Genomic DNA, 26,080 nt, shown 5'->3' on the forward strand with positions numbered 1-26,080 from the left:
GTATTACTTCAAGCCTCTTTTAAAAAGGAGTCTCAAATCTCTTGGCTGTACTGAAAGAGAAAGAAAGAAAGAAACAACTAGGACTACTGTTTTAAGTAGTTATAAAAATTCTCTTTCAGGCTCCATAGAAAATATAAAAAAGAAATATGACCTGGACTCTGTCCTCGATGGACTTAGAATGCCCAGAATATAAAAACGGCCGAGTTGAGTTATGAGGGTTGGAATGGCACGAAGGGTGAGCCATTAGAGCACACATGGTAAAAATGCGCCCTCCAGCCAGGAAGTACCTGGAAGGTCCTTTATTACTGCCATTCCTGATGGATGGATGCTCTTAACAGTTAAGGTATTTTGATGGATTAAAGTGATTCATTTTCTAGCCAACTCATTAGCCTGGATTAGTTTATCTAACCTTAGTACCTGGTGTCACCGTGGGGGGTTCTGAAGGCATAGAACTAAAGATATGTACATTCCGATAAGCAGGGAGAATTAAAAGCAGGGTGACCTTGTGTGATGCCGCAGTGAGGGAGCCTCAGCAAGGAAGGGCCTTCAGGAGCATTCGGGGGTGAGAACTGCCATCTTCAAAGAGGGAGACAAATTTGGACTATGACGCTGTAATTGTTGAATAGGACCTGCCTGCCAAATCTTGGGGTATTAGTTAGTTGTACTACATAAATTATTCTAATATGAAGTAACACATCAAATTATTTTAAATCTTCCATGACACTCTTTGACACTATAAGAATATCATTTCCCAAAAAAATATATCTATGATTGCTGTTATAAATTAAAAAACATTGAATTGGTAAATAAAAACTGAACTGTAGTCTCCATGAAGGCTAGTTACTAATAGAAAAATGAAAGTGAGAAGATGATATAAGAAATGGAAAAACAGACATGAGCACATATCAAGCCATCTCTCAGAGCATCTCAGCGCCCCTGAATTTGTCTCAGAAAAGGCTGTTGTTGGATTCATCCATGAGTGCAGCAAAAGTGTAGAAGCTAAACTCCCTCCTCCTTTCTGTGCATCACTTTCTTTGTCACAGATGGTGAGATCCAAGCCACCAAGCCATCCCTAGATGTTCAGATTGAAACTGTGGTAAATAGCTTGTTGCTAGATCTGTAGTCACTACGAGACAACTGCACAGGAGACTCTGGGTGGTGTAACGGCAAGGCATTTAGAAATGACAAACATTAGAACAATAATGTGATGTGTTGTCCTAATTAGCATCTGAAATACCCTGCCTTTAAGATGTGCTTTGTGAAAATACAGTGCAAACTATGAAGTTGTAGCTCAGAAACAGTTTACTTTAAATGAGAGAAAAGGAAAAGGATTAGTATTTTAAATTATGTAAACTTACCTTCACCTGTAATAAACCTCAGATGACCTATCCTGTCATCATAGGTAAAAATGGTCATAGGTTTTCCAAGCTGATTAATCCCTCCCACACAAAGCATTACACATATACACTTTTCAGTGACTTCTTTCTCTTTAAAAATACTGTTAAAATGTTTACGGTTCTTCAGGATTACATGTTGAGCCAGAATTATAAATATGTATAAATATGCAGATGCTCTATCGAATCATTTCTTATCCCATTTGTATTTCCGAAGTTCTGTGAGATAACCTTTGTGGCTTTCCAGAACATCTTCTCCCACCCCAGGGGGCAAATTACCTCTATTTTCATTTCCTTTAGAGTTAGATCATTTTATAATTAAGAACTTATTGAAGCATATTCTCCCCACATGTAAGTTACTCCCTGGGGAGTAATTTATGCAAAGAGCACCTCTGACTTAATATCATATACGCTTAACAACTGTACCACTGGATACCTGGGATTTTCAGTCAGTTTTGCAATCATCATAAAAAATGCACAGTTGGAAAGGTTACACTTAAAAAATAATCCATAGTACAAATAACTTTTAGTGTCATTTGTTTGGTTTTTTAATAATAAGACTTTTAATAAAGGAATAATAATGTAACTTGTCATATTTTTTGTCCAGAAGCGTTAGAAACACCTTCAGTGGTGTGATGGCTGTGATGTTTGTGATGATGATGGAGACTGACCTTTTCTAGTTCTTTACTATTTACAAGGCACTTCTACATAAAATATCTCATTTAATCCTCACAGATCTATGAAGTTTGTCAGCTAAGCTTTATAAACCAGAAAACAAGATTGGAGATTTTTTTCCTTGGTCATGGGCCCAATCATTAACAGATTAGGGACTAGAATCCAGGGGGGCAGAACAGAGTAGAGTAACATCAAATCTCACATTTTTCTCATATTACAAAATTTTGAAAGCAAATACCAGCTCTAAGTGAAATCTGAAAACAAAAAGAGCAGAAGCAAATAGAAATACTTAGTCTAATAAGTATTTTAGTTGACTTTGTCTCTTCTCCTGATATTTTTATTATGTCTTTAACTGGTGCTGTTGGAATAATGTAAGAATTCAAAATTGTATTTGTACCTTTTCTTCATGGGAGGCCGAGAAAGGGTTACTGAAAGAAATATCAGGAAAATCAGCTAATTTCTGGTTGCCATCTCCCGAGTCAAGGGCATGATTAACCACCTGCATCCTCAGTTTTCTCATATGAAAAATAGGGACATAACACTGAATCTTTCTGCTTATAAAGATGATTTGAACACACTGTGAAATATTTAAGGTTTCAAAAGTGATGTGCTCTCCTAAAGCTACGTGATTTTTAATGTAGAACAATAAGAAAAAGAGGGTTCTGTCTTGCATTTATTTGTTTTGTATATTCAAAGGTGAGAAACTGTAAAAAACCATCCACGTGGCAGATTGATGTATAAAGCATTTTGAAGCATATTTTGCATAATTATTTTAAATTGGGAGCGGGAGCAGCAGATCTTTCTGGTGTGTATAATTTTAACAACACTTAGAATACTATCAGAGGCGAAGGAATTACTACATTCCAAATAAAGTTTATATTATGGATGCATCCATTACCTCTAAAATCATCTTTCCAAGAGGTTCTATGCGCGAGTATCTACAAGACATCACACCAAATTGCACACAGGCAAAATGGAAACTCTATGCCCCACCGTATTCCACAAAGGAATTGCCTTACTAACCATGCTATTTGTATCAAACCTACTATTTAATCTTACTGTCAAAGCTAGGAAGCTAGAAGTCACTTCTGATTCTTCATCAATTTCCACCTCTGTATCCTTTCTTTCATTTACCTTCTCCACTCTCCCATTGAGCTACCTTTCTATTTGCTTCTTCCTCTCCGTTTATCCGGCCACCGATGTAATTCACGCTTGCATTTCCTAACACCCAGGTTAGGAATTGCCTTTTAGTTAGTCTTCCCTTTGTTCTGGTTAGCCTGCCGAACTCACCTTTCTAAGGTACTCCAGCCAACACTTTCATCATTTCTTCGATTCCATAAAGCCAGTGATGTCAGGTGAAAATTCTTCTGCCTAAATCCCAGGAGCTCCGTAAACTGCTATCACTCCCTCTGTCCAACCATATGGCCCAAGTTTCCCCCAGGGCCAGGTTGCTTGTCTCAGTGAGCACAAGCCACGGCCCTTTGGGACCTCCTTCATTCCATTCTGCTGGCAAAAATGCCTTTTGCCTTTCACTTCAGTCTTACCAAATCCTACAGAATCTTCAGAATCAAATGTCTTCAACGCCAATGAAATCATTTTATTTCCTATTCAGGTAACAGTACCCACAGGCTTTATCATTTTTCCCTGATATCTCTGTGTATTTATTCTGTTTTCTTGATTAAATTATTGGTGTCACTAGTATATGTTACCTTGTGTCAACAACTTTTATTGTTTTAGTGCATGTATACATGCTTAATAAATATTGGACTGATTCGTCATTGGCACTTTCACAAGTAAACATCCCGCCACATAATGTATAAAGTCACCTCCACTCCTTCCAGTGTTGCTTTATTTACTTATTTAAAACAGTTTTGAAATAAGGCAATGTGATAGTTCTCTGTGATTTAATGTTTGAAGTGCAAAATAAGAAAACCAAAGCCACAGGTTCAAGGGAGTTTTAAGTCACACTACATCAAGGTCAAGTTCCAAAAAGAGAAAACAATGAAAGCAAGAGGTTAGAAAAACTTCCGTTCCCTGGTTTTATATATATATATTTTAGTTAGAGAAAAACAAAACAGACAGTGGTAAACGGATGCCCTTTCACTTAGAAGCAGCTTAGGAAAGCCATTCAAACAGAAGTGGGTGACCCCACACCTGCTGTCTCCAAACACTGCCACAGCAGGGAGAGGTGGGGAGGGAGACAGGAGGGTGAAAAAGAAGAAGACAGCTCTGTAAGCTCAAAATGTCTGTTTTCCCCTTTCAGCACAAATTGAAGTGATACCATGCAAAATTTGTGGCGATAAATCCTCTGGGATCCACTACGGAGTCATCACGTGTGAAGGCTGCAAGGTATGAGACTTTAGCCGAGCGCTGCCGGCAGCCTCCGTGCTGGCCTCAGGCATCTGTGTACTTCACAATGCGAGAAGTGACACCTCTTGAAAGAAGGTCTGCTAAAGGATTCCTGTGCCTGCTGCTGACACTCAGGACTTCTTGCTGGGTGGGTGGGTGGGTTGATTTTCTGTTCTTCGGCCTTTCACCTTTTTGTCATTGTCTAACTCAGCAGCAGCTGCTTAAAAATGGATTGATATTTAAAAGCTTCAATGATTCACATCTACAGAGATATATAAATACTGATTTGCTGTTTTAACAGCCTTGTGTCCAGTAAACTCCAGCACACTTATATCAATAGGAAAGAAACTGAAGGTTAAAATAAAGATTATAAGCTAATGGCAGGGGAGTTGGGAGTGGGGGCAAGATATAGCTGCCCTGTGTGGTAGAGTGCATACTTAGTATGCACAAGGTCCTGGGTTCAATCCCCAGTACCTCCTCTAAAAATAAATAAGTAAATAAATAAACCTAAGTACCCCCTCCCCCTGCCAAAAAAAGAAAAAGAAAGAAACTAATGAGCTTATATCTCTGCTGGAGAAAGAAGTCCAGGTAACAGTTGCAATGTGCAGGTGACCATGCTTTGTCTCACATTCCAGAAAAGTCATCTGCCCCAACTTCATCAGTGGGGTCTTTTTTTTTTTTTTTTTTGACTCTTTTATTTAATGGATATGCTTGGGATTGAACCCAAGACCTCACACATGGTAAATACACACTCTACCACTGAGCTATACCCCCAGCCACAGTGAGGTCCTGAGGTATAAACAAGATTATGTCATTTGGCCAGCATCATTGATCTAGTTAGTGAGAGAATATGGGTTTTTTTAATTCTCAGTCCAGTGTTCTCCTCCACAACAGATTCCACCAAACCTTCCAAAGACGAATAATTCCTATGAGCAAGTTGTTTCTTAAAATACAAAGCTTGGGGTGGGGGCGGGGTAGGTAGGAAATACTCAATGGTAGAGTGCATGCTTAGCACGCACAACACCCTGGGTTCCATCCCAGTGCCTCCATTAAAAGAAAAAAAATACAAAGTGGAAAGAATAGCCATTAACTTAATCTGAAATAAGAGCATTTGAAACCTAACAGTAAATTTTTAAATTTAATCCTTAGAAGGAAAGAAAGAGTGAGAGACTAAATATCGAAGGGGACATGAAAACAGTTCTGCAACTAATTTTAAAGGGCAATGTGTAACCCGAACAAATGAAATGCAGCCACAGTTTGGGAGGGAAAAGGGAGAGACTGGCAGAGCTATTGGCAAAAGCAAGTATGTTTTTGATCAAAGATGCAAACCAAGTGAATCATTAATTTAAGGTCAGTAAACTAAAGGAGATGTAGCACAGTCATAGGTTCTAAGAGCCAACTTTAATCCTAAGAGACATTCAAATATAAATGAAACAAAACGTTCTGTAACTGTCGAATAGTCACACTATGTGAAAAACTGGCAGTGTCTCCATAATAATCTCAAAAAGTGTGATTCCTGGAACTGAAAGGGGTGGGAAGAAAAGAAAGAGGAATAAATGAGAATAAAGTGGGGCAGGGATGTTGAGGAGGGAGGCTAACATTACTGGACTAACCTCATCAACATATTGACCTGCTTTCAAGGTGATTAGCGATAATCCGCGTTTGAACATCAGTAGATGTGCCTTACGTTCTGTGCTTCTGCAGACCTACAATTAAGAATTGCATGTTATCCACTTTAATGCAATTTTTTCAGCTTATCAGAAGAAACAATAAAGCGAAATTACAAATTGGCAATTTTTGTTTCACCCTCCTAGAATAAGTTAGTACTTCCTTCGGGCAGGTCAACAAATAATTTTCTTCCTAAACACTAATAATGTTGGAATCAGAATCCTCTCCAGCGAAATCACTTCTACCACTGTGTTGGTTTATGCAATTTTAAGAGTTCTGGTCTAGTTTATAGAGTATCCACGAAAAAATGTTTTTTAGATCAATGTCCAAGTGGAGACGGTTTGTGTTTTGTTGTATAAAGTTGTATGTGGAAAATGTCTGATTTCAAAATATGAAGATATGTTCCTGTTAAGGAGCAAAAGATTTTAAACAGTAACTTGCAAAAGATTTAACTACTGAACAAATATATTCCAACAGGTCAATAACCAAGACTGAGTGTTTAGGCTCCTGTCATCTTTTCTATTTAAAGGAAGAAACCACAGGGTGGAGGGTATAGAGCAAGTGGGAGAACGCATGCTTGGCATGCATGAGATCATGGGTTCAATCCCCACTTCCTCCTCTAAAAGTTAAAAAAATAAAATAAAATTAAGAAGAAATCCATAATTAAGGAAATTATGCTGTTATTTTGAAGCATATTCTGAGGTTTTAGTCAAAATGACATTGTACACCACAGAACTTTTTTTTATTTCATGGAAAAACCTACATTTGTAAACATGCTACATTTTTCTCCAGATAGCAAACTCAAGAAGTTCTGCTCAGAACAGGGTATCAGTGTCAGCACATTCAACGTGAGTCTCTGAATTTTGATAATATTGTTTTCGAGTCAACATAAACAACCCATTTAAAATAACATCAGTTCAGCTCATGCACATATGCAGACTCCTTTTCATTCAATAAAAATTTACAGTGAAATCTTCTTCATGCCAAAATCTTATTTGCAATAATGAGCAACAGATAAGCAGGAAGTGCTTCACAATTAATGTCAAATTGGCCTTAAATTAGGGCTGTAGCTGTGACTTCAAAAAAGTCTTTTCTGTCAACTCCTTTGCCTAGAGGCACTTAGAGTATCCACAGATAAAAACCACACAATTCTTTCGTAAAATGTAAATTCCAAGTCATCTTTAATCAAGATCGATGGGCAGTAGTTGTGCTTTCTGACGACTTTCACAGTATATAATGTGCATCATTCCAATGCCAGGGGGCTTGGATGTGATCTCTTGTTTAAAGGCTTCATGAATTCTTTTGAACTGGACAATCAGGTATCTTATTTTGCCACCACCGGTCCATTAAGTAAATAATGCACGTGGGTCTGTGAGGGCAGAACTAGTCCTTGTTGTTGAGTGGCTTGGGACTCAAACACAAACCCATTGGCACTCCTCTCTAAGGAGAGACTTGGCCCCACATCCTTTTCTGAGGTTTTTCATAAGGTTGGCCAAGCTTTTTGTGCCCGAGACAAAAGGAAAATTGATCATTTGAATCCTGTTTTTATTGAAACCTCCGGGACGGTTTGCATTAATGTTGATCTTTAATATTTTGTGTTAAAACATCTGTCCCGATTACCACATCTTTTAGCAACTCTTAAGTTTGTGACTGAGATGATTGTCTCACCAGCCTCACTGTCACCCCAGCCCTGCTCTATCCTCCCATTGATAGTTGAGAAAAGACGGAAGCCATCTGACAGAAGTCAGGTGACCTCTTCCAAGACTCTCAGCAAGGTGGACATTGGGCTACCATCGCGGGCCTTTTCTGGGCTTCCTCCTTCCGAGAGGTGGTACTGTGGGTTATCTTTTCCTAAAAATTCTCTCGGTAAATCTGTCGTAGACCACTGCTTTCTTTGTGGCACTCTGCACTTTTGCTGTATTGCAATTCAAGAGCAAGGAGTGATTAGGGAAACTGATTAAAAGGTGAATAAATAGGTGAAGGATACTTTTTTATCTCTGGAAAAAATGCTTATTTTCCCCAGTAAGATTTTTTTGTCAGATAACTAAGGTGAGTGGTATCCAAAGAAATTTTAAAAAATAATAAACTCAGCTGTGGATTTATTTACAAGGGTGGTGGATGTTCCAAGGCACTTCATATTGTACCAGAAGGGCCTAAACTGACTTGCATAAAAGCCTCTTATACTGCTATAACCTGAGACCAAGCAGAGAACGTTCGTTCAGCTTGTTTATTTTTCATCGGTTTTTTTTGTTTATTGTTTATTTTTTATTGAGCAGTTTATATAAAATATTTCCTTTATTCAAAGATGTAGTTGACTATAAGGTACCTCACTGGCTAAAAAGCAACCTTCCAGATGCATTCTGGCCAAATACAAAAATTTCCAAATGGGTAAAAGTGCATCTTAGAAACCAGGCAGATAGTGGCACGTACTGAGCGGGCACGCCTCAGCATCTGAGTTCCTCACTCCCACAGCACTTGACGTAAGCCTGTGTTACTGTCCGCATCGTTTCGTCATATGCGGCTTGGCAGTTACACTCTCCTCCGCCACTCCTTTCCCACAGTCCTCTCAGCTTTACTTTGCATAGAACAGCACAGCACAGCTCACAAATGTCTCTAGTAAATGCTGATTGAATGAATGACACCCTCACATCTCTGCAGAGAGTACAAATTCTCCCCAGCATAAACATCTGTAAGCTATCCAAGTAGAGGTATCCAAAGAGTTTTTAAAATTAAACTTAGTTCTGTTCACTGTACAAAATGTAGCTGATGGATATGTTAATGGTCTCCGGTTCCCGTCTTATAAATCTGTCTCCTTCCCATTCTCTTTCTCCCTCTAGGGATTCTTTAGGAGGAGCCAGCAGAACAATGCCTCTTACTCCTGCCCGAGGCAGAGAAACTGTTTAATTGACAGAACCAACAGAAACCGTTGCCAACACTGCCGACTGCAGAAGTGTCTTGCCCTAGGAATGTCAAGAGATGGTAAGGCATCGCCTTCCTATTTCTTACTTAAAGGCTTTCAGTTGGATGCTTTGCTGAAGTCTGTTGAAGCCACTGGAAGAATTCTAGACAAACGGAATTAGGGATAAGAAGAAAAGAAAACCATGTGCTGGCAGTGCATTAAGAGGAAAAGTAAGAACAGATGAAAATATAGTATTGCCTACAACGTAGGAAGAAAGGAAAGACTGTACTGTAGCTCGTGGAGCAATCTGTGCTAACTAGGTTAGGTAAAAGCCACATAGGCCGAGACTGAAAGGTGACCGCCTGTCCAGGTTTGCCTGCAGATGAGGGGTTTCCTGGGACGTGAGATTTTTCAGAGCAAAAGCTGGAAAGTCCGAGGCAGACTGGGACCATTTGGTCACTGGATAAGTCTGACGGGTACACAAGTCGCTCAGCATGAGGAGTTGCTCAGGAACAGAATGGGCTTCTGTGGGAAGCCCAGAAGCCCCATTAATGGGTGTGGACTCTTCTGAGGCACGCAGATTGCAAAGGCTGTAGCGGAAGTCCACGTCTTAGAAGGGTTGTGTGGATGGTGTCTTTCTCATAATAGACGGGTGTGTGCGCTGCCTTCATGCCCAACCCAAATGGGTGGCTTGGCTCCCCAGGTGAACTTCTTAGAGTAAGGAAGGAGGACAAATCAACTCACACAAAGAATTTCATCTAGCTTTGCGTCCATTTTCAATTATTCATCTAAGTCTTTCTCCCCTGACATTGGGGGCCGCACTCCTGTATCAGACTGCGAGCAGCCCTGAGTCCTGGGGCCACTTCTGTCTTGTTCCCACTGTTCCCTCAGGGTCTGGTTAAAAGCAGGCATCTAAGAGTTTGTTGAATTCTCTTTTACCTAGAGCCTGAGACACAGACAAAGCCCCGGATACTTATTCTGTCTATGTGAACCGCTGTGGATTCTGTGTCTGGTCACACTCCCTCTAATGAAGTTCAAGGTGGTGTGAACCAGAAAAGAAACAAAAGAAAGAAAAGGAAATACTTCTAGATTTTAAAGAAATATAGATAATTTGCACGCTCTTTCTCTTGGTGTAAACGGATTTTATGTTATCAAATTAAATGTGGGCCTTTTACTCATTTGGGTAAATTTAGCTCTGCATAGATGATATCTAAACTTAGCTACTGTTTACTTCTTAGCTTGCATTCTCCAAATAGTCGCATCTTGAATTTTTGTTTCCCTTTTCTCTGATTTCCAACTCACCTAAACTTGTGTATAGAATTACACCTCTGAGATGTATTTGACCTCCAAAAATAAAAAGAATCTGACCTTCAGCCCTTCAGTTTATAGGTAGCTTTTAAAGCTACAGCAATGTAAGTTTCCAAAACTTTTCTATCTATTAGCTGATTCTGTTGTTTGTTTTTCTAGATTTACTAATCACATAAATTCTCTCAGGGTAAATTTGTAGCGCTGTACTTCTACATACGTAAAGTGAAGAAAGTGGAGGATGGGGGTTAAGTGGTTTTCAGAATTTATTTGGTGAAATTCTGTGGGAATTTGCGTTGATGATTTTGCACCTCATTTCTATAATATGAAAGCAGCGTGTTAATTGACAGTATCTGAAAAGCTCCATTAGTAATTTTACAGAGACACTAACCCACTGAGTATTTGTCTTTGTTACCTCTTCCTGCAATAAGAGGAAGTATCTATTTGGAAGGAGAGAGCTTGTGGGTCTGTGCTGCTGAACAGAATCATGGGTGAGGGGTGGGCGTATGGTTCAAGGCAGATTCAGTGACGTCCGCCCACAAAATTTAAGAGACTGAATCTCATGACATAAAAGAAGTGTGTTAGGGCAAAAGATCACTTGTGGATGGGGCCACAGTCTGTTCTCAAGGGGGAGGAAACTTACTGTAGCATAAACTTCTAAGTAAAAGCAATACAGCATCTAAGGATACTGGAGATTAAACATAATGATCCGCCTTAATTTTAGGGCCAGAGACAATCCTGAGACTTCCGGGGACATCTTCAAAAATGCCTCCTAAGCATGTCTTGTGTCAAACTAATGATGAGGAGAAACGCTCAGGAGTGGGAGTGGTGGTTGGAAATGGGGAGAAGGACTTTCAGCAGAAGGAAAAGAATGATTCTGTCTAAAGGAAAACAACTTCTTCTTTACTACTGATGTAGAGGAAGCTTATTATAAACCTTGAATATAAAGGGTACTGTAAACCAAGTAAGTCACACTAATACCGAGGAAGGTAAACAGGTGTTATCTCCCTATTGATAAGTGATGTCTACTGTGTGGTACTGAGACATTAGGAAGCCCTGAGGTTATGGCTGATGAGCTATGTCTAGCAAGGGCTCAAGAATGAGAGATAGGATGTCTCCTGCCACTAATTTATTGAACCTACCTTTTGATGAAGCAAATCTTTTCAAAGCGCTTTGGCAGTAGTACTAGTAGCCAAGGTAAGGTGCCCTCACACCTAACTTCTTTCTACATACACCCCAGCACCAGCTTCCCTCAGACTTAAAGTGGCATCCTCATTTTGATGTTTGCATTTGCTGTTTGTCAGTTACGCCTGGCTCCAGGGACGTTAACTTCACCACACCTGGTCCCTGAAGTAACGTAGCGACTAGGGGACAGCTTGATGGAACCGTTGACTTCACTGTACTTTCATTCTCTCCTGAATTCCCACTGTTACAGTGGTCTGTTTGCCATGGCACATATAGGAGGAGCAGATACAAACTCAGCAATAACAAATGTGTTCAAATTTAGCTCAGGCAGAGAATCAAAAGTCCAATCCACTTGGAATACATACACATGTGTTTGTATGTATAAAAATGTGAAGGTATTGCATGTATATGTGTGTATAAATTGGTGGCATGTATATGCCCACTGAATCTTCTCCACCATCTTAATTTCTTTTAACTTTAATTTAATTTATTTCCAGTTAAAACTGGACCCTTCACAAATGTTAGTTGCAGGAATCTTTAGTGTAAATTACTTCCAGTTGTATTGCTACTACCAAAATAACCCCAAAAAACAGAAATCTTTGGCATCAGTAGGGTGATACTGTGTCCCCAGAGAGAAAACATGATACTTACCTTGCAGTGATCAAGTAAGTGTGTGCCCTCCCAAATGCTGTGCTTCTATGAAAAAAATGGAAGTTGCCCTACAGGGACGGGTTTCACAGATTTGGCTTCTTCTTACACAGAATGGCATTGTCCAATATAGTATCCACGTGCCACTATTTAAGTTTAAATTTAGATTTATTAAAATTAAATAAAATTTAAAAATCAGTTCTTCACTCATACTGGCTATATTTCAGTTGCTCAAAGGCCTCCCGTGGCTTGTGGCTCCCATACTGGAAAGCTTAGAGAACATTCTATCATCACAGAAAGTTCTGTTGGAGAAGAAATGAGGAGGGATAAGAGAGAATATTTTAAAATTACAAATACGGTTGGGTGGATTGAATCAGATTTTGTCTACAAGTCCTAGAGCACTATACAAAAGGTATAGTCTTGAAATTCTTGAAATTTAAGAGTTAAATTGAGAGCAGTTTCCTTGAGAAAGTACTGAGATATAAATGTAAAGAACTTTACAGCCAAAGATAGTAAGATAAAATAATTTCCAAAATGACTAAGGAAAGTCATAGATAAGGGGGTAGGGTACAGCTCAGTGGTAGAGCGCATGCTTAGCATGCACGAGGTCCTAGGTTCAATTCCCTGTACCTCCATTTAAATAAATGAATGAATGAATGAATGAATGAATAAATAAATAAATAAATAAATATCTAATCACCCCCCCCCCAAAAAAAGAACTTCCAGGAAAGTCATAGATGATAGTTCTACAACTGGGTTCCTCTTGAAAGCAAAAACATGTGTCTAGTTGTGTGGTAGGAAGCAGAAATCCTTGAAGAAGCATTGTCTTTTCTCTATAGTGACTCCAAAAACTTACATTCCATGTAGAAGCCCACAATTCAGGTAAATACAAAAAGGTTTCCAGTACTTCTACGTAAAATCTTTCTTTTCCAGTGTGAGCTCAAAATGAGGGTTAAGAGCGTATCCTGAGCAAATGCCATCATCATTGAATATTTATAAGGCACTTGCAATGTACACAGAATGGTGCTACTAGTTTCTTTGAGAGCTAGCGGTTTAACAAGAGGCCGCCTCTATAGTCAAGTGAATCTCATTAACAGAATAATTCAGATTTGAGAGGAGCAAACACTTCAAACTATATGCCATTCTGAATAATGGGCAGTGGTAAGAAAAATGGTAATACTTGGGGGATGCATAACTCAGTGGTAGAGCACATGCTTAGCATGAGGTCCTGGGTTCAATCCCCAGTGCTTTCATTAAAAAATAATAATAATACTTGAAAATAAAATAGTAATATAGCCTTTGTTAAAATAGGTCTATGAATGAAACATATTTACAAATGGTGACAAGGAATTATTTATATATCAGGAAAGTTCAGTAGGTTTATTTTGCAAGTACTCTAGTTTTTTCCCAAGTATGTCACCACTTTTATTACAGGAAGGAGCATAAATGTGAAACTTTGGGTCATCAGTGTTTCTGAAATGAATGGAAATTTTATTCTAAAATAGTATTAGAGTCATTGACTCTAGACCTAGATTTAGGATGAAGCCTGTTGATAATTCTAAAACATAGGGAAGCTTTAAGTTTTTCTTTGAAAATATTTAAGTTGCTCAGTGACTTGATAAGTCAGTGTTTTGGAGAAGGCATAACTATTCACCACTGAGTGAGTTTTCAGATGTTTACCAGGGCAAAGATCTTGGCAGCACTTTTTTTGACATTGTTAGCTTTGATTATGAGAGCTATAGTTAGCAGCAGAATTCTGAACCTAAAATTGTTATATGTAGGGGCTTGACTGGGCCAGTTCCTGCCTCTTCTGTGAGCTGCAGGTCAGTTCTGCAAAGCTGTGCTGATGGTAGATGGCCTTGACCAGGGTAGCTGCAATGGCTCTGCTCTGCTTCACATATCTTACCCTCCAGCAAGCTGGTTTAGGCAAGTCCTTTTCATGGTGATGCACTCAATCACACAAGCACTTTGTAAGCCTCTGTTTGTGTCACATGTCACTGTCCTGTTGGTCCAGAGCAGGTCACATGACCCTGAGTCAAAGGGTGTAGCAGGATGCCTGCAGAGAATGAAAGGGCAGTGCACATTTACATGGGGGAGAGCGTACACGTAGGCGAGAAGAGTCAGGGTCACTAATGTAGTCGACCCACTACAATGTACCTTTCACCTAAGTAGACAGTGGGTAGAAATCTAAACCAAGGATGAAGTGGAAAGGGTTTAAAAAGAGACACTATATTTCTGTCTCCAAGTCAGAAGAGTTCCTCGTTATTAATTTTCTCTCTATATAAATTTTCAACAAACAAATACAGCACTATTCTACTAAAGTAAATCAGAGAGTAGGTCTACTCCGGCCAAAACAAAAATTTTAATCTATAGTAGTAGATACAAATGTTGAATTCACCTCCCTATCTCTGTCACAAAGAGCTGTTCTGGACCTGCATAAATGCAAAGGACAGAGGGTCAGCAAATAAAGAAGCCTGTGGCATTTCTTGGAAAGAAAAAGTTCTTTCTGAACCAAAATTTATCATGATTTATTTTTTTCTTATACAAAAAGGGTTTTTTTTCCCCCTAGAGAATGATACATAGTAAATTATTTGGAATAAAATATTACAGACATAGAAAGCTTTCTCTAAAAGTTACTAGAGAATTTTGTCAGTGGTCAAACTGGAAATACCGCTGCAATTCATAAGCAAGTAAATATGTCTCTGAGAAGCAGAATCTAATACAGTGTCTCTACGAAGTTAAACACAGTAATTTAAGACCCTACAAAAATGGCAACTGAGGTGTAAAGGGGACTTTTGTCTGAATTAATCACATGACTCGTCTTTACTCAGAGAAAGTACTGGATAATTACCACTTTGTTTTCCTACTCAGGCAGTGTCAGAAAGCCAGAACATAGGTTCTTAAGGATTGAGGATACACAGGAGGAGTTTGGGCTGCTCTAAATCCATCCCTCACATCCACACTCCAGGGGCAGAAAGGAGGAACATGCCCCCCCCAAGACCCAGAAATGGGTGCAGCTTCCGTTACCCGGAGCTTCATCACGAAGCCACACCCGGCAGTGAGGGAGGCTGGGCGATGTGGTCTCCACAGCTATGCCCAGGTGAAGTTTGGTAGCTCTGTAATCAGTGGAAGGAGAAGATAAATATTGGAGGAATATTGAGGGGGGATGTGAGATGACACCTCTTTCACAGCAGAAATCTCTTCTGTGGGCCCTTAGTGCTGGAGTGTTCTTAAGCACCTCACCGTTTAGTTACTCTTAGAAGTTATTCTCATCAGCCCTACTGGCTGAATCCAGGAACTGAACCTGTTTCTACTCTCCATTTTCTTCTTCCTACCGTCTCTGAGTTCCCAACACCAACAGGTGAAACTCAGAAACTCAGAGGGGAACCTCTAAATTCACCGTCTAAGTTCACCATCGTCCTCACCATTAACATGAGCTGAACGGCAATGTGCTTGATGATTTAGACAAGGTGGCCCCTCAACGCAGGTTGTTCAATGGGAGTTGACAGCGTGTGAGGGAAAATGTCACCTTCTGTAACCGTTCAGGAAGTTAAGCTCTGTAAGTTAAGAAACAAGGCATTCAGATCACAGCATCTCCGTATTACTCTATGAGTGCTGACTGAGCCTATTCCTCCTTATTCCCCAGAATGGCTAAGGATTTTGCCAGAAGAGATGGCCAATATAAAACTTCGGGGTGGTAGAATACGAAAGGAAGGGTTACTGTTGGCTCACTTGCTGGGTATTGGATTCACAAAATTTGCCATTTTCCAAAGACAGTTTTCATTTGATTTCAAAAGCCAACTGAAGGCAAATGATGTGGTTTATTTAAAGTTGTGTCTCTCACCCTGCTCCAGGTCCTTGGTCTTACCCAACATGCAATTTAGGAAAGAGTGAAATAACAGGTTCCTATCTGACAATCGAGCAATCCTAATGCTTGCGGGGGAAACTACTAATGACACTTGAACAGCAGGTGGCATTTGGTAGTTTGGGGTTTCCTTGGATTTTTTTTTTTTTCCGTAAGTGAGAAAGAACAAGGAAATAGCCCTTCTAACTTCATGGCAACGAGAAGTACATCTATTAGTTTTTATACTTCTTCCTAGCTTAGATTTCCTTCTCACTGTGCCCGTAAGCCAGTACAGACAGCCCTGAATATACCCTGTCGTCAAACGTGGTGTGCACATCAGTGGACCCTGGGGCCATGATACTGAGACTCCATGTATTTTATGCTGAGGGGACAGCCACCCATGAGCCCTTGGACTTGAGGTGGTTAACGAGAATGATAGCCACAAGTGCTGTTCTCTGCTTTTTTCTCCCACCCAGCTGTGAAGTTTGGGAGGATGTCCAAGAAGCAAAGGGACAGCCTGTACGCCGAGGTGCAGAAGCACCAGCAGCGGCTGCAGGAGCAGCGGCAGCAGCAGAGCGGGGAGGCGGAAGCCCTCGCTCGGGTGTACAGCAGCAGCATCAGTAACGGCCTCGGCAGCCTGAGCAACGAGGCCGGTGGCACTTACGCCAACGGACACGCCATTGACCTGCCCAAGTCCGAGGGCTATTACAGCGTGGATTCCGGCCAGCCATCCCCTGACCAGTCAGGACTTGACATGACTGGAATCAAACAGATAAAGCAAGAACCCATCTATGACCTCACGTCCGTACCCAACCTGTTTACCTATAGCTCTTTCAACAACGGGCAGTTAGCACCGGGGATAACGGTGACTGAAATCGGTAAGTGGATGTCTCCTTCCAGCTCACGTTTGGGAATTCTACATTGAGGTTGCCTCGGTCCTGTTTCTTCAGGTCATTTCTTTAGGTCCAAGGTGAATGCCTTGCATTCATAGCTTCTAGTGAGAAAACCAATTGATTTTTTTTAATATATTCTTCTTGAAGTATGATCAGTTTACAATGTTGTGTCAATTCTGGGGTACAGCACAATGCTTCAGTCATGTAGGAACATACATATATTCATTTTCACCATATGTTACTACAGATATTGAATATGGTTTCCTGTGTGATACAGTATGAACTTGTTGTTTACCTATTTTATATATACTAGTTAGTATCTGCAAATCTCGAACTCCCAAGTTATTCCTTCCCACCCCCCGATTTTAAAATATAGTCTAATAACTGTCCTTGTTCCCATGGCCCATAAAATTTATTTGAATCAAAGGAAGAAAGAAGAAATTATAAATAGAAAGATGCTATCTGTAAAGAACAGATGCTGTCTGTTGAATTTGGGTTCATCACTGAAGGAAAAATGTTATTGGTATAAACAAGAAAATTTCAGCAAATATTCAAAGCAATGCTATTTAAAGTGAAGAAGCTAAGGGATATAGAAACAGTATGTAGTGACTGAATAAACAGGGCTCCAACTCTTCATCCAGGATGACTGGGGACAAGCCTGTTTCCTTCTTTATAAACACAGAGGGATAGATCAGAAGGACTGCCAAGGCTCTTGTAAATCTGAACTCAAGAACTCTACATGGAAAGAGAGTCTGAATTACTGGCAATGAAAAGAGTGCAGTCCGGAATGTTACAGAACAGAAGAGGAACAAGTAAGCCCCACTTGGGGCAAGTCACAGGCACACTTGCTTCAGTAACCCGACCCTCCTGCTTTTTCATCCTCCCTAAGGAGTGGTCTTCAAGAGTGTACTGTCCTAGGTGCTCTCTCTTCTCACCTGTCACAGCTTTTTTCACCCTGTTACGTTCAGGACCCTGTTCAATGTCGGATTTGTTGATTTCATTAACTAATTGCCATAAAAATACTGATGTAGGCTTAACGCCTTACCCTCCCAGGTAACAGAGATGCATGTTAACAGTTGCCTAGAGGAGACAGCAGACAGTGGCTACAGCAGGCTTCGTGGCAGTATTTAGTGTGCAGGGGAAAGCAAGGTGGAGCTCGGGAGCCTTTGATGCCTGCTCACGTCTCACCCTGAGAGTGGGCAGAAAAGAGTGGTTAAGAACCTAGCCCCCTGAATTCACATCCTGGATCTGTGACCTGTTATTTGAGCTGGAGCAAGTTTCTCCATCCCGGTTTGCTCATCCTATTTTTTATTTCTCAAGAAGTGTTAGTTCATAGATCACAGCGTGGTTGTAAGAATTCAGTGGGTTCATACTTGTAAAACAGAGCCATGTTTGGCATTCAGCAAGGGCTCAATAACTCCTAGCTGTTATCCCTTGTCCACCATGTGTTCCGTCACCTTCTCTGTCTAAACTGTGAGTAGGAGCCTGAAGCCTACGAGTGTTTTAAATAAAGTTGATGTGAACACATAACGAAGTACATGCCATATGGGTCTTGGCTACTTCTACCATCTGGCTGAGGAAGAAGCGATGTTCCCAGTTATAAAACCTGAAACATTATTTCTCTCCCTCTGCAATTCAGCCTGCAGCAGTGAGTAAAGAAGTTGTTGACAAAGCACCTGAAATGATATCCACAACCAAGAGATGTAGAAAACTGAATATCAGCTCTAATAACAAAAATATCCCTTCCAGCACCGTCCTTAACTTGTAACTACATTGCAGGCACGTCACACACATTTAATTTTCACCATTTATTTATAAGAAAAGTAAAGTTATTATTCCCATTTTACGGATGAGGAAACAGAGGCTCATAGATGTCCCATGACCTGCCCAGGGCCCTTTGGTTACTAAAGGATAGAACCAGCTTTTACCCCAGGCAGTCTGATTCCTGAGTCCTGTGCTTGCCCATTACCCTGCTCCTTGCTGTGGTCTAATATCCACAAACTGCATGGCCAGTCAGTAGGGACAGTCTTCTTAAGTGGAGTCACTCAATCTTTTCTTTGTGACATGTCCTCTTGGAAAGATTGAGTGACTCCACTTAAGAAGACGGTCCCTATTGACTGACTATGCAGTTTGTGGATATTAGGCACCATATTCTGCTTTTATCCTACTTAATATCTAAGTGCCTGAGTTTGCTGTTGATTGGGAACACATGTTTAAAACATACTGAAACAAAAAACCACTTTTGGGCACTCGTTTCCTCCGTACCCAAAAAGGAAAGACTTCTAAGAATTCAGACATCATAGTTTCTCTGTGATTTAGAATCAGTAGGAGGTATTATGGACCACAGCCAAAACCATCAGGTTTGGGTAACCCTACGCAGGTCATTTTCCTCTGCGGCCTTCAGCCTATCCATCTATGAACTAGAGAATCTCGAAATTCATCCAGATTTTCTATACAGACATGGACCCCATAATGAACTAGCATTTAGTTTTCTTCATTATTCTGAGATACTGTTCACCTTTAGAGATCTCTAGATGTGCTGTAAATTTTGGAGATCTCTTCCATCAGGCTTTTAAGGACGCAATTAGATTGCCCTGCCAGTCCTTTAAATTTAGCAGGCACCGAAGCCTAAGTATGGACTTGGTTCCCATTTCGTTAAAACAGCAATGCCATCTAGTGGACACAAACGCCTGTGAGTGTCGAATGGAGGTACCTGTGAGAGTCACAGCAATGTGATACACTCTTCTTTCCTGCACCATACAAAACACTGCCACTCATTTCAATAAAACACTAGGTCCATAACGGTATTGTTGGGCAGGGAGGCATCGGTGGTGCGGCACAGTGGTGAAGAACTCTGGTCCTGGAGTCAGATCGCGGGAGTCCAAAACCTGGTTGTGCCTTTTCCCTTAGACAGTTTACCTAACCTGAGTCTCAGTGGTAAACCTGACACAATTAGTAACCCCCGGCTGTGAGTGTAGATTAAATGAGTTAATATTCATAAAATTTTTTGAATAGCATCTCTCATGTATAAGCTTCATCATTGTTATTATCAATATAATTGATATTATAATGTTATTAATCTCATTACTTAATAACATTACTAGTCGTTACAGGTAATATAATTATGACATTGAGCACCTCATGGTGCTGAGCAATATTTATTCTTATAATAATTCTATTATGCCTGTTATGTGGGTTTTTTATGAGACCTTTTGTCTCTTTTTTTTCTTTTTTTTTTTTTTTTGGTGGGGGGGATTAGGTATTTATTTATTTGTTTATTTATTTAATTTATATTAATAGAGGTACTAGGGATTGAACCCATGACCTCCTGCATGCTAAGCACATGGTCTACCACTGAGCTATACCCTCCCTGCTCTGTTCTGTGTTTTTCTATCCATTTTACAGATGAAAATACTGAGGCTCAAAAATTACAAAACCTGTTAAAAGCAAAATAAGCATGTGAGCCCGGGTCTAAGTAATATCAAAACCCACTCTTTTAACTGGGATACTAAGTTTCTTCCTGTCAAACAAAGGGCACCCACCCCTCACAAGCGAATTGGCAGTCCCACAACAAGACATGTGCTTGGTGTTTGCTGCCTACCCGATGTCCTTCTAGGTGCTACAGAAGAGCTTTTCCAGAGGGTGCATGATGACATTTTGACTTGATTTGACGAAGGAGTATCTGTACTAATTTGCCTGGTGACAAGTTGTCGTAGAAAAAAAGCCTGTGCAGACACAATAGAAAATGTGAGTTTAGCCACATTCTAAATGGGTGAATTCAAGGCTATATCACACTGAATATTTTTTTACCGTTGCTCTTGGCTTCTAGAAGTTCTGTTCTGCTTCCTCTGGTTTCTGAGAGAACAGTGAAATGTGTACCGCCTGGTCATTATTCTGATTGGGTCATCATAAAAGCAGATTGAAAAAAATAAACAGTTTCTGGATTAGACTGTGTAGAGTACAGTCTTACAGTTTTGAAATTTTAATAAAAATACATGTCTAAGAACCATAAAACAATGTTGACAACTGCATGCAAATCCTAAAGAGTCAATTATGTGAATGTTATCAGAGTCAGGAATATTCCGCCCTGCCAAGAAACAAACTTGTCTTTCTAAAAGTGCAACAAAGGAACTACAGACTTCTTATGTTAAGGAACCCTAATGATATACTTTATAGATAGAGAGAACTATATAAGCTTCTCTTCTGCATGTTAGCCAATTTAAGCCTCCTATCAATGCTTTCAGGTGGGTAGTAAAGAAATTATCCCATTGTGCAGATGAAGACATTAATGATCAGAAAGAGCGAGTGGTTGTCCTAGGACAGAGTCAGGTGGTAAAGCTTAATTCTAGCGTAGGTCATTCTACTACCCTAGACTTCCAGGCATTCTTTCAAAAACATTTTTTAGCAATGTGCCAGAAACTCAAGGCAAGCAGAACATGGTTCCTGTCCTCACCATCTAGGAGGCAGGCACGGAAATAAATAATTGCAACTTAGTGTCATGTATTATAACCTGAGTATGACTTGTACCGATGCCATGAGCTCTCCTGCAGGTGAGGAAGACGGGGGTCTTGCTTACTTGGAACCACATCGCTTATCAGGAATGTTGTATTCCCAGGGCTTGGGAGGTTGAAAACAAAATGTGGGCAAGTAAAGAGAAAAACATGAAATATTTCATGATATCCTTAGGTTTCTCAAAATTCTATTGGACAATAAACCATGAAATAAGAGAATGGCAAAAAAAAAAAGTAAGCTGCAAATTAACATTTAGGCATCAGCTTTAACTGGGTGTAGCAGGAATTTTACTTCTTGCTGGCATGATGAAGGTGTATCTTTGCAAATAACATTTTGCAGTGGTTGTTGTCAGAGAAAGGCAGCTGGCAAACAAGAAGGAAAGTGGAAGGTCGTGGTTTGGCTCCCCAAATATAGCCCTCAGATGGGGTGGGGGATTCCGCAGGACTAAAACTCTTAACGAAAGCTTATTTACGCTCAGAGATGATTGACAGTGTATCTGTGAGGAACCAGACAACAAGACAATTCAGACAGCCAAACAACATGCTTTTAAAAATGGGAGGGAGGAGGGTGGAATTCATCAAATTAGCTTCGAAGCTAAGGGGATAAATTGCCTTTTACACACATCGTCTAAGTTTGCCGCTCTATTCAGTAATTTTCCCTCCAGATAAGGACAATGAAATGTGAATTCATTGATCCCTCCTATATAATCTAAACTGTAGATTAACTTTCCTGTTCCTTTTGTGTTCTATTTATGGAGCTTGGAATTTTAAACATCCAAAATAGAAATAAACCTCTTTTTTCAGCAAATTCATCTAATACAGAAGCTGAGTATTAATAGAGAAGATTATAAAAAGGGATTGGCCTAAAGGTGATCCAGTCCCTGTAAGGTACTACTTTTTTCCATCAAGGCTGCATAGACACAATGAAGATATTTCTAGCACTGTTTTATTGGGGGAAATTCTATAAAGGTTGATGGTGTTTCGGTTGTTACTTAACTGAGAACCCCAAGCAGATACTATGTCATAAGGCAGCAGCTTCAATGACATAGGCTTTTACAGGTAAATATTATATCTATTTATATACTTAAATCTATTATGCATATTTAACTACTCACTCAGAAATCGTACAGAGAATAGAATTGAGCTGTATATTTTCTGTATTCTCTGGTGGCACCTGTATTAAGAACAAGTAGGCATTCAGTTTAGGCTCAAGAGTGCCGAGTAAGTCTTTAAAGTGAATAAAAGTAGCCTCAACTAGTGAGAGGACTCATGCAAACAGTATGGGGAAAGGAGAACCCAGTGTCTTTGGGTCTTCCTTGCTTGCTTTAAGGGAAGACATCTTGTGAACCTCCATTGTCGTCTATCCCCCATCCCCTTCCCCCAAACACAGGCCCTTTGCAGGCAGTTTAGGGAGAGTGCGTTGAAACTGGGAATCCTGACTCCACGTGCTGGCATGTGAACTTGTTCAAAGTTAGTTCAGCTCTCTGAAGCTCTGTCTCTTCATCTGAAAAATAAGGCAGATGGACTAAAGGAGTGTGAAGGATTATAGTTCTCTCACTTCCTGGCACGGTAACTGCTCCCTTTGTTACAGCCACTTCCCAAGAAGAAGGGCAGGGGGTGGAGAGGAGGGGACTTCCAGGCAATCTGAATGATGCTGAAACAATGGTCTGTGGCAGGAGCCAGCCATGCCTTCCTGCCAAGGAGCAGGACCACCCTCGGGAGTTTCCACTGGGTGGAATGACCCTGTCAACTATACAGTTAATAACCATGGCCAGATCAGAAGTGTGCACCAGCCTCTTCTCTTCATCCACCCTCGTGTAGAAAACAAACAAACAAAACATCAAGGACAGTCAGGGGCAGCTCAAGGGGAGGGTGGTGGCCTATCCCAAACCATCCCAAGTTCATGTGTATTCAAAGTAAAGAGTGAGCTGCTAGATGAATACAGCTTCAGGGAAAATCCACCTGTCCTCCCTGGCTCGCTTCAACCTGAGCACCTCATTGCGCCCCTCATGAAAGATAAAGGGGGACAAAGAAATAAAGATACATATTTGACTTAGTCCCAGTCTCACCCTGACCACTTGAGAGGGCTTTACTTGACTCCTCTGAAATGTTCACGTTACCTTGTTCTCTGCTGCCCATAGACTACATCCCAAGAGGCTGCTTGTTTCCACAATCCTGTCTTCTATCTCAAAAAAAGGAATTTCCCAAGTGTGGAAACTAGGCTGGTCAACTCAGTGTATCACATTTCTGGGATCTCTACCATGGTCACAACTTTCGTATTTACTAGTCCATGGCCATGAATTATTCTAGAGTTCCTGGGACAAAGGAGACTTTTCCCTAGGGTCATTGAAATCCACATCTTTCTAGACATCCTTTAATAACAGGACAAAGATGTCTGAAGTCAGCTAGTAATACGATGTAGTCACTTTACTGTCATGCTCAGTGCAGTGACTCCCCACAACTGGAATAAATGGCATAATGTGTACGAAAGCACTGTGACCAGCAAGGCTCTAAACAAGTATAAAGATGATTTACATTATAAGCAATAAGCACATATATACTCAATTCAAGTACTTACAAGCCTGCATTTCTATTTATAGCACACACATGCAGATTAATCACTATGTGCTTGTACCTCTGTTAATACAGCTTTCCTGGCGTGCTGGCATTCACTCTATTAGGTAAATCTTCTAAAGCACCTTTCTTATTTTAAGTTGAAATTGTGCAAAAGTGATCTTCCTCAGTAGACTTCCCCCTGGAGATAATAGTTTGGGATTAATTTTTGACTCAGAATTCAAAGCTGTTGGAAAATCAATTCCATTTTATGCACTCAATTTCAAATGCTGTAGTAGATATGAAATATTCTGCAGCAAGGAAGAGGGAAGGAGATTTCACGAGGTTCTGCCTGTAACTTACTGCTTACACGACAACCTCTGAAACTGCCCCCACTGTTGAATAGCATTTCCAGGCATTGCAAGCTTGACACAGGCTCTCAGAAAGAGCTCTGAATCGCTTTCCCACTGATGGGGGTGAATAGGTACTGCTTTAGCCACATTTTCAAACACCTGTTTTGGGAAGAGCTGGTTAGAGATAAAATACCACGTAGGCTATGGAACACAGAAATGTCAATTGATTGGCAGGTTGATGGAACTCAGTACACTTTGGTTTTCATTACCATAGTATATAACCAACTTAACAGGCTCTCTCTGTCAACCGGTACTGGATTAACTTCTGTGATTTTACAAATGTGGGGAAACCCATTGGAAATGTTTCTAGCAGGAAAGGTTTTTTAAATTTGTTTATTTTTATTTTATTTTATTTTAGGATGTATGTTGTAGATAAGGATATATGACAATATACCCTCAATAGTGAGGAGAAGAAATTTACTATTTAAATCTGAGACCAATTTGTGAGGACTATTGTGGATCTGCTGTTTGGTTTTCAGACAGTTTTGTTCTTGGAACATTTGGTGCTAGACTATTTAGAAAACACTTATTTTAAAACATTAGTCAATTAAAGGTATTATTGAAGCAATCAAGTTTCTTTTAAAAATTTAGATGAAATGTTTGAAAATGTAAAAATTGCCTGCAAAGATGTCTTCTGAGTTAGTTCTCACTAAAGGTCAGAATTATATTGACTAAATTTCCAAAAGGGAGGTAGGTTTGGGGAGGGATTGCTTCTGCTTAAATTAACTGTCAATCCATATGTCAACAAAATCCAAATAGTTAAAGTCAATGCTAATGATGGCCCTGAGCAATTTTTGTAATTAGGTTTTCATCATCTGTGACCCGCTAAGTGTCCTTTGGGCAGTGTGCGGAGGAGCACTTTTTAAAAGAGAGTACGAAAAGATTTTAATGGGGCTGGATTACGTTGTTCTTGTTTGTTTGTTCTATCTAAGACTCTTCAAGTACTTTTAAGACTGTGAGCTGTACTCTCACCTTCTGTACCTCTGCAAGACTTCTCCCCCTCATGAATCAAAACAGAGAGAAAGTCCTATGTAGCCCCCCAGCCTTAAGTCACTGTGCTTTATCCAGCCCTTAGAAAATATCGCTGCTGCCAAATCTTTCTGTGGTTGAAAAATCAAACCCAGAGAAACTAAGACTTTGAGATGTTAAGTGACTTCCCAAAGGGCATGAAGTAAAAGTAAAGAGGTCCATATTGGCTTTCTCCTTCTTACAGGTTGGCTTCCCTAGAGCTCACCAATTCGAGGACACTGGAGCGTGTTGCTCTTCCCTGATCGTTCTGTGAAGGAGGGTCTTTTACTATGAAAGTTAACTTTGACATGTAATGTTTCCACAATAGACTCTCAATTTTCTAAGTTAGTTTGATGATAGAGAACTTTAATTTCCCCAAAATTAGCCATGCACTATTGCAATAAAACAAAACACTTGTGATCCAAAGAGCATTCCACTATTAAATTACTAAGAAGGCACCCTCTTAGTTCATTTGTTTTGCTGCTTACAATGTGTTTTTCCCCCCTTTGGATATACTCTGCTTAAATACATATGCTATGTGGATTCTTTCTGTTTTTCTTTCTGCTTTAATTTCCGCTTTCTTGCTTTTTATTAAAATGCTCTTACCTGAGCTTCCTGAAACAGGAGAAAATTTTAATGATTTTCTTTATTAATATGTTCATTCAATCTTTGCCTAGATATTATTACTTGTAATAGTACTTGTGAGAAAAATCAGATTTTTCACTGTTTTTCTCT

At 40.0% G+C, this 26,080-nt stretch overlaps 1 protein-coding gene across 1 annotated transcript in view; it reads left to right on the forward strand.

Moving 5' to 3' along the window:
- RORB (RAR related orphan receptor B) overlaps positions 1-26,080 on the forward strand; it is a 171,913-nt gene that overhangs the window by 119,134 nt on the left and 26,699 nt on the right. The window contains exons 2-4 of the mRNA XM_032477856.1: positions 4,333-4,418; positions 8,924-9,065; positions 16,444-16,845. Coding sequence (XP_032333747.1) covers positions 4,333-4,418; positions 8,924-9,065; positions 16,444-16,845 — 630 coding nt within the window. The remainder of the gene's footprint in view (positions 1-4,332; positions 4,419-8,923; positions 9,066-16,443; positions 16,846-26,080) is intronic.

The sequence above is a fragment of the Camelus ferus genome, chromosome 4, assembly GCF_009834535.1.
Source record: "Camelus ferus isolate YT-003-E chromosome 4, BCGSAC_Cfer_1.0, whole genome shotgun sequence".
Taxonomy (NCBI): Eukaryota; Metazoa; Chordata; class Mammalia; order Artiodactyla; family Camelidae; genus Camelus; species Camelus ferus.